At 41.4% G+C, this 12154-nt stretch overlaps 1 protein-coding gene across 4 annotated transcripts in view; it reads right to left on the reverse strand.

The window, feature by feature from the left end:
• The window catches only part of KIAA1217 (KIAA1217 ortholog), a 176405-nt gene that overhangs the window by 16004 nt on the left and 148247 nt on the right, over positions 1–12154 (reverse strand). For all 4 annotated transcript variants that reach the window (XM_066552199.1, XM_066552191.1, XM_066552207.1 and 1 more), the window contains 5 exons: positions 10253–10428; positions 4041–4171; positions 3655–3802; positions 1476–1974; positions 473–653 (listed from right to left, as the gene is read on the reverse strand). In XM_066552199.1, coding sequence (XP_066408296.1) covers positions 473–653; positions 1476–1974; positions 3655–3802; positions 4041–4171; positions 10253–10428 — 1135 coding nt within the window. The remainder of the gene's footprint in view (positions 1–472; positions 654–1475; positions 1975–3654; positions 3803–4040; positions 4172–10252; positions 10429–12154) is intronic.

The raw sequence follows: 12154 nt of genomic DNA on the forward strand, positions 1-12154 counted from the left end.
CTTTTTTGCTCCTTGGATTTTGAATAAATTCAGACATGGATTTGTATGTTAAATTGTGAAAGCAATAGGACTGGAAGGACAGCTCACCATCTTGCTACCTCTAAGTAGCTCTACCTACATCATTCTAGTTCAGTGCTAGTCTAAACCATTCTGTCCAGTAATGGGGACCTTCCATCCTCCCCACTGCCTCATGCAGCTTCAGTGCTTCACTTGCCTTATCTTTATGAGGTTTTTCCACAATGTCTAAACTGGATCTTCCTGCCTGCAATTGCCAGCTTTTACCACTGTTCTCTCCACACACAGCAAGTTATTCTTGCTTTTTAAAGCACATTTTTGTGTATTCAGAGATTGTTTTGTCCTTTCTCAAGATCACAGCAATCTATAAACTGAAAACATTCTAGAAAGTAGGAAAAATAACCTCTCCTTTCCAGATATGCAATTCTTTAGCCCCATTTACTCTAGCAAACCTTACCTGAGACTTCTAGCTTTTCTGCTGCATCTCCTTTAGGCAGGGCTGCTGGCTGGGGAGGCATCTCCAGGTTAGGAATGGATTTCATTATATTGGCCTGGGCCTCTTCCAAGAGCTTTTCAAATTCCTTTCCATTATAGTGATCAAGGTTTTGTCTTTTCTCTTCCCACTTCTTTTCAGCTTTCTAGACAAAACCAGTAAAGCATATATTTATTTTTCTGATTTCCAATGTGATCACTCACTTAAAAATAAATTCAATATGTAAATATTACAGGTCAGTATGGATAGATTCTTTCAATTCTAGTCAGCAACTAAAGGAAATACATGAACAGTAATTGCACACTGTTCTGACTTGTACTAGACTTGTACTTGTTCTGACTGTGCTAGAATTGACACAAACACATGGCAGACTGACAGTGGCCACTGCTCACTAAAGGAACAAAGGCCAAATTTAAATCTGGGTCTCTGCCTTACTATATCACACCAGTGATTAAAGTGCCTGCCTGTAATAAGTTACAGCAGTTCACCTCTGGGTTTTCCTACTGGAAATCATTACAGCTTCACACTCTTTCACTTTTACTTCTCCATTTTAAGGGATATGGAGATTTAAAGAGTGAACGAAATCCACATATGCAAGTATTGCCAGAGAATTATAAGCTATTGGTTGAAAAAAAGGTATTTTAAAATTTCTAAAATAGAATTCTGATTTTTTTCAATAAAGATAATTTTAAAAACAGTTACCTAATTTTGGTTATGTAATTTTTCTGTTGCATTTAAAATCATAGAATAATTTGGGTTGTAAGGAACCTTTACAGGACTACTAGTCCAACCCTTCTGCAAGGAGCAGGAACAAAATCAGAGGGTATCTTCAGAAGTACAGTGTAATTAGGGGTTAAGTACATAAATCTCCAGAATGCATTTGAAAAGTCCCACCTGCAGCCTCAAGAGTGAGACTGGGAGCTCAGACCCAAAGAGAGGACAGCTGGTTGAGTGGAATGCACCATACCTCAATTGATACAGCTCGATTCCTGCTGCTCGCACTGTGAATTTCCTCAATGAACAGGCTCTGCATGGTGCTGCCATTGACAGAGACCTGTGCTGCTGGTGTGGCTGGTGTGGCCTGGGCTCCTGCCGTGGGCTCTGGCGGGGCTGGGCTGGCTGAGGGGTGACCCCCAGCTGTGGGCACAGCTTCACTGTGGGAGCCTGCAGAGGGAGAGCCCTGGGCGTGGGGCACCAGGGCTGCCGAGTGCTGGGACTGGTGGATGACAACGGGCGAGCTCTGCACGTGGTGGACGGTCATCGACGAGAGGGGGATGACTTCCGACTTGACTGATGACACCTGGGACTCGGATGGGATTGCTGGCGGGTTTTGCTGTGCGTGTCCCTGCGTGGGCTTGTGCTCCTCTTGGCTTTTCAGACTGTCAGCTGCAGTGGGCTTTTCCATGGCAGAGTATTGCACGGCTTGGGAGGGATCCACACCCCTCAGCAGTCCTTCTGTAACGTGTCTGCCCAGGCAAACGGAACACAACAGCACATGGTCAGCACACAGGCCAGTCAGGAGCAATATGCAACAATCAACTCATGCAAAGAAAAAGCACCAAAGTCAAACCAATCAAAACAGTGGCTTTTTATTTCCCTGATGCCCTCAGCTGTATGACTTTATGGCTTTTTCTCAAAGTCAGGAGCTCAGAATTTTGAAGAGGCTACTCTAACTCAGATGGTTTTGCCTTCTAAGGTGTTTACAAACCTTCAGGGATGTACTGGCAGTTTCTCACCAAACCAGGAGTTACAGAGGGTTGATTTTAGAGTGAGAATGAAAATCAGTTGATTAAACTGTATACAATGTATCTAGCTAAACAAGATGCTCCTGGACTAGAAGCACAGAAAAGTGAAGCTACATATAATGAGAGGAAGCAGTCTGGCACATTGTCAAAACAGAGCCTCAAATGAAGGTTCTGCATCACATGATACTTCATAAAGGTCTTTCCTGTCAAGAGTGTGGGGTAGGATGAGCTGAGGACATAAAGAAGCAACTATTTCTGGCAACTAGCTGTCTGAGCTTCTGAGTGTTGCAAGCCATCAAATGCCATGAGTTTTTCCATTATTGAAACAGACTTTATGAGGATTAATATGCAATTTTGCTGCAAAAAATTTGGTAAAACTTTGGTATGCATAGCTTATTGTTCTATTTTTCTTTGCAAGACAGGAAATAACTGCAATAATTTTTAAGAAAAGAAACTAATATGAAAGGATATAGACATTTATCTGCATGGAAAAATAAGTGATGGCTCTTAGAAAACCTGTTACATAAACCATTTTATCCATCTGCCAGTACTGCCAAATACATTTCACATGTGATCCAGGATATATAGAAACACTGTGAACACTATATTCCTTAGAATAATGGTAGTGACAACAGGCTCATGACTTACATTTTCCTGCAATTGAACTAAAATGGAGACCACCACCACTGACAGTTTTGAGCAGGAATTAAACCCAATGCCCACTGAGTTAAATAAATCAGAAATCATCTGCTGTTCAGATATTCTGACAAACATGGCTAAACACTGGCACTTAGTGGACATTAACTTTTATCTAGTATTCCAGCCTTCTCTAATGCATCTTCCTTGCAAAGAAGAGAAAAAGAATTTGAAGTGTATTCTTTCAGAAGTTTTGGGATACCTTTATCCACTTACACTATTTTCCTACTTTATTTCTTACTGTTACCTTTTAGGGAATGAACCTTTCAGTGTTAGAGAATGTTTCTATTAACTTAAATTGCTGTAAACACCTAAAGTTAATTAGCTCAGGTATGAGACTGTTGCCACTCTAAGTTCTCTCATCCAGGCACTTCTCAGATCTGGAAGTGCTGACTTGAGAGGCATCTAGTCTCAGTTGTGAGATCTCAGTGACTGAGGCTGTTGGTCAGAGTGTACTCACTGCACAGAGCACAGGAAAGGCTAATTTGGTCTCTCTTGACAGGGCTCTAGGATTAATCTATAAATACTGCAAGGAAGCTAAATTTCTCAGAATTGTCATGGCCGAGGGGGAGACCACAAACCCAAAAGCTGTTCCAGCCCTGCTTGAGGAAATTCTTTGAGCGAAAAGAAAAGAAAAGAAAAGAAAAGAAAAGAAAAGAAAAGAAAAGAAAAGAAAAGAAAAGAAAAGAAAAGAAAAGGAATCACCTCCTGAGCATGGTGAGGACATCGGTCATGCTGCGCACCCGTTTGAGCAGGCTGTCCAGCTTGTGGGGCTCCTCCTTCAGGAACCTCACAGCTTCCACCTCAATCCGCAGGATGGCTCGCATTTTGTTCTGCAATGTTGGGAACTCTCCTGCAAGGAAAACAACTGTGAGGCTGAGGAGGGAATTATGAAAGCCCTGGGCAGTAAAAGATGATTGGGTGAATGTCAATCACTGGAACGTCTATCTCTCTCCAGGGGCCATGCAGCAAGCTCCCTAATCCCAGCTTTAAATCTTTTTGAAAGTGAAAGTTAATGCCTCCAGATCAAAGGCAAAACTGTTCTGTGTGGTTAAAGGAAAAGAAACACAAGTAAAAAGGAAAGTACACACCTTTCAGGGTAGCAACAGCTTCTCCCACTTGACGCAAAAGAAAGGCTCCATCTTCAACGTCCTTTAGTGTAACTGTCTTGCTGGAAGCAGCAGAGTCCTTTTTCAGGTCTTCAACAAATGTCTCCAGCTCACTAGCAGAAGAAATAACATGGACAGACAATTTAGGCAGGATTTTCATATTGCAAGCAAATATATGTAAACTAATGGAGTAAACTAAACCAGAAACTTCAACTGTGGCCCCTTTAGATCTGACACCACAGGCTAAACAAATGACAGGATACCAAGAGGGGAGGTGAGAATGCTGGACACTCAGAGCACAGGAAGAGGCTTGCAGCTATCCCAGGTCACTGATTTCTGGGACAGGCTGCAATGTGCAGAGCATCGTGGCCTCAGGGCAGCTGTGCTACCAAGGGCAGGTGGGCTGGTGAAACACAGAACAGCCAGTAGCTCAAAGGGGATAGACACTGATAGACACTACATCCAGTACTGGTTTGCACCTTGTGTTTTCTCTTTGTTGATGACATACAGAGGAATGCCCAACAGTTAAGAAACAACCCAAAACCTGGCACCAAAAGCCTCTTGATACAACCTTGTTTATCTGCCAGGTACTGCTAGACAGGACACAGGATCCTGTTTCTATGAACAGCCAGACTGAAACAGGAAGTGTGCATTGTTGTGCAGCTCTTGCTCAGCACTTGGATTTAAAAGTGAATCACTTTGGATGGTTTTTCCAACCACTGCCATTCTGTGCTCACTCGAGCTCCATCTGGTGCTTCCTTCTCACCTTTCCCAATATTTTTTCCAGTCTACTTATACTTCACATAAAATTTTGCAATACTTGAGACACATAAACTCTGTTTTTGTTTGGGAAGGAGCCACTTCCTTCCATTTGAACTCGAGACAACATTGCTGTGGCTGGAGTTTTCCACAGCTACATAAAATTTTGTCAAAAACCCCCAACCCTGAGATGCTTTATGGGCAACTACACAAATACCCATGTAACCACCTTAAAAAGATCATCTCTTGAGTATCTAGGAGAAATTCACTTCTATTAAGATACCAAAATTACTCACAGGAATATTCTAGGAAGCATTTTAATTGCAGATAGAAAAAATTGCAATGGAAACTCTGAACTGACCACTTATTTGAACCTAGTCTTGGGCATCATTTCTTGCATCCATCAGGGATCAGTTTTGCAATTGCTGTAAGAGAATCAAGGTACAAGAGAATTGGCAGGAAGGGGGTGGGAGAAGCCTGCTCTCTGCACCATCTGCAAGTCTTGCATTTCCACATATTTCCCTTCCACTGCTTTGCAAAGCCAGTGATCCCCCAGACCCATCTCAGCAGGGGAGAAAAATAGGTGGCCAGTAATGGGATAAAAAAAAAGAAAATTCCTTACAGCACTACTGTACATGTAGGTCACTTTAAATCACAAGTACAGTCCCACAAAACAGTCCATGGCCACACAACAAACAATATTTCTCATACACAGAGGAACAGAAACAGGATCAGCATCTGAACATTAAGCATGCTCAGCGAAGAGTTCATTTCAATTCAAACCTAAGAACTTTAGAAACTAAAAATTCCTTTGAATCGAGAATCATAAGCTGTGTCTGAAAAGATCACAAACAAGTGGAGGCAAATGATCCTGTTCCCACTTTAGGACCACTTCTCCCAATACCTCTGCCTTCAGAAAGCTGGGGGAGTCCCAGTTCCTCCCAGCACAAGCAGGCTTGCAGGAAACAATCCATTGCACCACACGATGGCAGCAAGGGAACGCTTCTAAGGGTGTTCTTCCAGTGGCAGAGGCTGCTAAAATGCAGGTATCTGCTGTCTCTGCCTTTGCAATAAAGGGCACAGACACACTCTAGCAGGAACTGGAGGAAGAATGCGGCCTGCTGTCACTGTCACTGAGGCAAGGGCTCCTGATCTGTAGGACAGTGCTCGGCAGCCATGCATCCTCCCTAGCCCTTGTGCCCTGGTATTGGCACTGAGGCTGGGCAGTCCTGCTTTGGGAATCATGGGGTATCCCTCCTCCCTTCTGCAGATCAGCACTGGAAAAGCAGCTTCTCAAATATTTGCATCTAGCAGGCAATAAAACAGATAAAGAAAGATGCTTAAATTTGTTCATGCATGGAAAGAAGAGAAAGGAAAACAAAGAACAATATTACAATGTTTGAAGGACTTTGAGGTAGCTGACAGTGGCCCACTTTCCCCTTTGTTCTTTGAGCAAAAATGGAAGGGTCATCACAAACCCCTTTGATTCCATATACTGTCAAACAAGACAAGTGATCCTGAAATTACCCAGGGGATACCACATTGCACTGCTTCATGTTGGTAACTGCAAGGGAAAATAAACCTTATCCCTTAGGACCCAAAGACTGAAACAGATTTGGTGGTCTCTAGAATTTCTCTTCCCTCACTGGGGGAAACAATGCTTTACAGGTTGGCCTGAGCAAATTAGCAAGACATGCACATTAATGCAGTTTCAGAAGGCTGATATAAGATAAACAATTTTTCTGCATCTATATTCTACATGGGGAAGCCAAGGCAACCCTTGTGCTGAGATCTTTCTTTAGGCAAAAAAAGCTTCAAGAGGATCTGCCTCAGACTGCACTATCAGTAGAACAGGCTACAAAACAACTGACGAAATGAGTGGTAACAAATCACCCAGACCAGATTGTATTTACCCAGGAGCTCTATAGCAACCTGAGGTTGAAACAGCTGAACCATTAATGATAAGCATCTAACTTCTTGACTAAAATTGCTTTGGAACCAGATTAGTGGAAAGTGTCATAAATGATACAAATAAAAATTTTTAATGGTATGGGGATATTCTGGGAACTGTATTCTGGTGAGACTGACACTTAGACAGGTGTGATGGATAGGTATCAAAATACAGAATAAACAACAAAGAATCAATGAACAATGGATAAATTTGCTGTGTTAGGTAGGAATTAACATGGTTTGTGTAAAATGAAGGTAAGTCTCACAAATCCATAAACAATAGAAGTTTGGGGACAAAGTATACTGCAAAAGGCTTTCAGCAAGGCGTTTGAGGAAAAGCTTTCAAGAATGCAAAGTTGCCATGGGACAAGAGGAAATTCTTGGATAAAGCACTGAAGTAAAGATAAAGGATCAATGAACAGCTAACTCAATGAATGTACTTTGCTGGTGGGTTCCACAGGGATCACTGCTAGGGTTGGTGGTTTTCAACATACTATAAATAATTTAGAAAAAAAAGGATGAATAATTTAACAAAAAAAAAATCTCAAAAGGCTACTATATTATTCAGGGAAATGCAAATGAAAGGTGGCTGCACAGGACTGCAGATGGGCCATGTGGTACTAACTGACCAAAAAACACCAAAGGTCAAATTAACTCCTAATACCTGTGAAGTGTGCTCATGAGAAGAGGAGAAATAAAACCAAAATCAACCCCACCTAAAACCAATAACCTCCCAAAACCCAAAGGTTTTATATACAGCGATGACCTTAGAACTGATGATCATCCACCATGAGATGTTGGATATTTAGTGCAAAGCTCCAGTGGCACATGAGGACAGGGAGATCACACCATGCACGAGGTCATGGTGTGCCTCCATCAGCAAAGCTGCTGCAGGGCTCTCCTGCCTCCCATCCCCATCCCACAGCTGTGCACCAGAGCTAGAAAGGGCAAAGAGAAAGGCAACAGGATGATAAAATGTAGAGAAAGGCTTCTAGAAGAAGGTTAGCTAAACAGACTGAGACTTCTCAGGCTGGAAAGGCAATAGTGAGAGAAAAGGGAGAGGAAAGGGAGTATCTATAACGTAATTACTAACACGGCAAGGGTGAATATTGTGCTGTCCATTATTTGAGAGTCTGGGGATTGACTGACAGATGAACGATTCAGAAACAAACAAAAGAGATTCTTCTGATATACTTTCCCAAGTATCTGCTACTAGAAGCTCTCCCAGATTGCCAAGTGAAGTTTTGGTGCTATATATAACATCTCTAATGCTGAGTCAAAAGATTAGATTGAAAAAAACCTACATATTTAATTCTGAGTGTGTATTTTACTGTCACAAGTGTACATAAACACTGTGTTTAACAGGTTTCCTTAGATACTCTCTGAACTGTAACCCTGCTACAGTTGTGACACACACATGGGCACACTTCTGTAGGCACCATTATGAATCTGTTGAGCAAGCTTTCTGCTCAACAGAATGCTTGCTTTGAAATGCACACCAACATTTCTGTTGTTTACACCATGAAACTGCCAATATGTTTATTTCCTTATTTCACAGAATCACAGAATGGGTAAGGTTGGAAGGCACCACAGTGAGTCACCTGGTCCAACCTCCCTGCTCAAGCAATAATCTTCAGTTGCAGAAGGAAGGACTTTTTAAGCTAAGATTTACCACCTAAGTGTAGTAAATACACTTTTGTGAGTATTGCAGTAATCCTTAGGCTCCAGTGTCTCACATGAAGACAGTCTACTGATTTAGTCTTATGATTTAGGAAATATCAAGAGGGTGACAGTTGAAATCCTAAAAAATGGCAATTTTTGTGACCTGTTGCTTTGCATTTGTTTGTATATCTGCAGTGGGATCAGTTTAGTTGTAAATGCCCATAAAGAATATTAACATTTTTCTCAGTAATGTCAGTGACATTTGATGTGTAATTTTGTGCTGTATGCTCTTACTATGAATAGCCATCAGCTGCTGAAATTATTGTTGTCAGACATGCTTTTCTTTCAGGTCTGACCCTACAAATGAGCAAATACATGACAAAGGAATCTCATTGGACACAACTGATTAAAAATATATGTTTGTTTCTAGCATATCTCTAAAAGAGGTGAAGTAACATTTGAATGATTTAAGACATTTTCCTGTAACTTTAACAAATGAAGTAGCACAGAAGAAGCAGAAACTCTGGAAACAGGAAAACCTCCAAAACCTGGTTAAAAGAGAACCATATTGCAATCCAAGTGCTATCCTTAATGAACAGCTGTAACAGTGAATGCCACTGGCACTTGACCTCACTCTGTATCCGTTTTATGAGGCAATGCCATAAACAGCCATCACACAAATTGCTCTTTCCATAGAGAACAGACAACCTAGGACTTGGCAACGAGGTACACAGGAGTGAAGTAAGGAACAGGAAGGTCATTACTTAAGGCTACAAACCAGCTGAGAGGATTAATTACACCAGCATGGACCATTACTGCACATTCAACCCTTCTTCACGGGACTCTCCCTTAGTAACACCAACCTTCTCTTTACAAATGCACCTTTTTATTACAAAAAGTATTAATGTGACAACTTACTGATCAACAGGAAGGATTTACTCTCTTCAGCTGTCAGGAACTGTACTCTATGGCTCTTCAGTCATAATTTCCTGACAAGCTGACTAGAAATTTTTTCCTTATTATGGAGCAATTCTTCAGGTGTGAAATAAATGCGGCAATGAGAAATAATTAGTTAAATAACATCTTACAAATCTGAGTGTTAGAATTAGCTAAACTGTTTATTAATTTCAGCTTTATCTTGTCTCCTGCTGACTCTGAACTAAACCAAATGACTTGATCCCACCAGTCTTGGTGGGCCAAAGTTCTGGGGAAAAAACCCAGAATATTCTGAAAGGCCTTTACATAACAACAAAACAAGGTACACAGTTAAGCAGATGGAAACCTCAGTGAGTGCATTTTAGACAAGGACTGGCATTGCTGACTGTAATTAAAAACTTCACTCCTCTTTTTGAGCTTCCCCTACCTCTCCCATGCAGTAGCCAAAGCACTTACTATTGAAATCTGATTTTTGTACTTTAAGCTAAACTCATTACCTTTGAATCCCTTTGCTCTTCAGGAAATTCCTCCCTCCTTCCCTAAAGCATAATACATAAGGCTGAAGGGGAGAACTAAGGTACAGGGAGGCTTTCAGAATACAGGGGTGGGCACAGTCCTTACAGCCATCCCTCCCCTTACAGGGGACTTCTGAAGAGGTTGAAACTCTTGGTACTGCTGGGATTTACCCAGTGGGCTGTGATCCCAGTCAGGATCAATGAGCTGAACAACACAGACACAGTTTTACAGCCAATGTGATACACAGCAAGGACACATAACTAAAACACCATATACAAATGCAGCTTACCTGAAAGCAATGGTAAAAGTTTCTACTTTATGGAAGAAAAAGACAGGCAAAAGCAATAAATTTGAAGAGGTTCTCAACCCACCATAGCTTCTTTACAATCTTTTCCTCCTCGCTGAGGTATTTCTGCCTCTCTTGTTCCACCAGGTTGCGCTGTCGCTGCACAGGATCTTCAAGCCTCTTCACTGTTTCGATCACTTTGCCATTGATTTCTAGCTCTGCTTTCTTCACCATTGCCCTCAGCATCTCCTGGTTCTGCAGCTGTTGCACAAAAGAAATCAACTTCAATTTTTCCTGTTTGACTGACATTCCTGGCAACAGAATACATTGCAGAGCTCAGGAGGTTGGGATAGACACCATCCTACAGTGAGTGAGTGTTTTTACCTTCTCCTTTCCTTCTTTAGCTGTACCTATAAACATTACTCCATGTGTATATATATAACTTCCCATTTCAAACTGATAAACAAAAGATGTTGGGATCAGTATATCACCTTCAATGCATAACTTCTGCAAGGATTGTGGCCCCTTTATTCTGCTTGGTTCAATATGAATCAAGAATTAATTGCACCTCATGAGAATGCTGGATGCTTGACTTCCACTTTCCATCTATCTCACAAGCTTATGCATCCCACAGCCCATACGTGCCTGGTGGATAATCCCACACATTAATATCATGGCTGGAATGCACTGCTGCTTTCAGAATGGAGGTTTTCAGTCTCTCAAGTGGCAGAGGAAGGACTGTAACATGTGGTGCAATTTGGTACAGGCACACAGCTCATCTGCAATACATAAAACCTCCTTTACCCACCAGAAAAACCCCCCTTTATAATATGGCTATTTTCTGAGAACCTCAAGTAACACCTTCTTTCTTGTCTTAGCCTGATGTTAAGTAACTCAAGCATTCATTGTCTTGCTGACAGTAAGCTCACAGAGCAAAACAGAGGTAAGAAGGCAAACTAGGCTGCACTCTTCTGTGGGTAGCCCTGGAGGAACTATGAGCCATGCTCACAAACCAAACCTGTTCAAGTCTGTTACGCAAATCATAAGATTCAAAGTGATAAGCAGGACTCCACCTAGTCACAGCTTTAGGATACAGGCAATATGAACACAACTCTGTTAGCCCAGGAGCCATTTCATATTGTAAGATTTTAAAAAACACCTGTGTTAATTGTGAACAAAGTTTCCATTTTAAAACTAGCACTTGAACTGTCAGCTGTCTTCTAAACATCCAGGCTTAACAGGCAAATCACATTTAACGCACAAAATAAACCCATGACCCAACAGGAAGAATCACAAAAATAGGATATCTATAACACAGTATAACGTAGTAAGCCTTCTTTAAAATCTATTTGAGAAAATTCATGAGAATAAAAAAGTGCCTTTGCTGAGACAATTCTTTCCAACCAATATGGGCACGAGAGAAACAAACTCAGTTCCTCACTGATGACTCTTCAGTCCCTGGGCCTGACTCTCTTACTCTCTTCTCCAGCTACACAACTGTGATGAGAGGGAGGGTAACACCTCACTGCGGGGATGTGTGTGTATGTGTGTGTGTGAAATCTGAGCTGTTACAAGCAGGAGGAGTTAGCTCAAAATTCAGCTGAAGAGACGTGTCAGCAATTACTGAAAAAATGAAGCTGAAAAACATTTCAACAGCACAGAACTATATAAATAATATCTAGATTATTTTGAAGACAGTACGTATTTTGTATGTGTATTTTCCCCATGATGGGATTAATGTTTGGATTTGATAAATTAAAATCTCTTACTGCAAGGCCAGCACAACTATCTGAGATACACACCTCTTTTATTGTGTCATATTTTCAAGTAGGAAAACCTAAATGAATGAATAAATGGGTGAATGAGCATGTAACACTTCAGTCACACAATTTATTCCCGGCTCTTTAAAAAGTGGGGAAATGTGATACATGGAAGTGAGTTAGGATCTGTGAAACAACTGATCCGAGGTCAGTGAGAAGGTCAGTAA

Source organism: Molothrus aeneus, chromosome 1, assembly GCF_037042795.1.
Source record: "Molothrus aeneus isolate 106 chromosome 1, BPBGC_Maene_1.0, whole genome shotgun sequence".
Classification (NCBI taxonomy): domain Eukaryota; kingdom Metazoa; phylum Chordata; class Aves; order Passeriformes; family Icteridae; genus Molothrus; species Molothrus aeneus.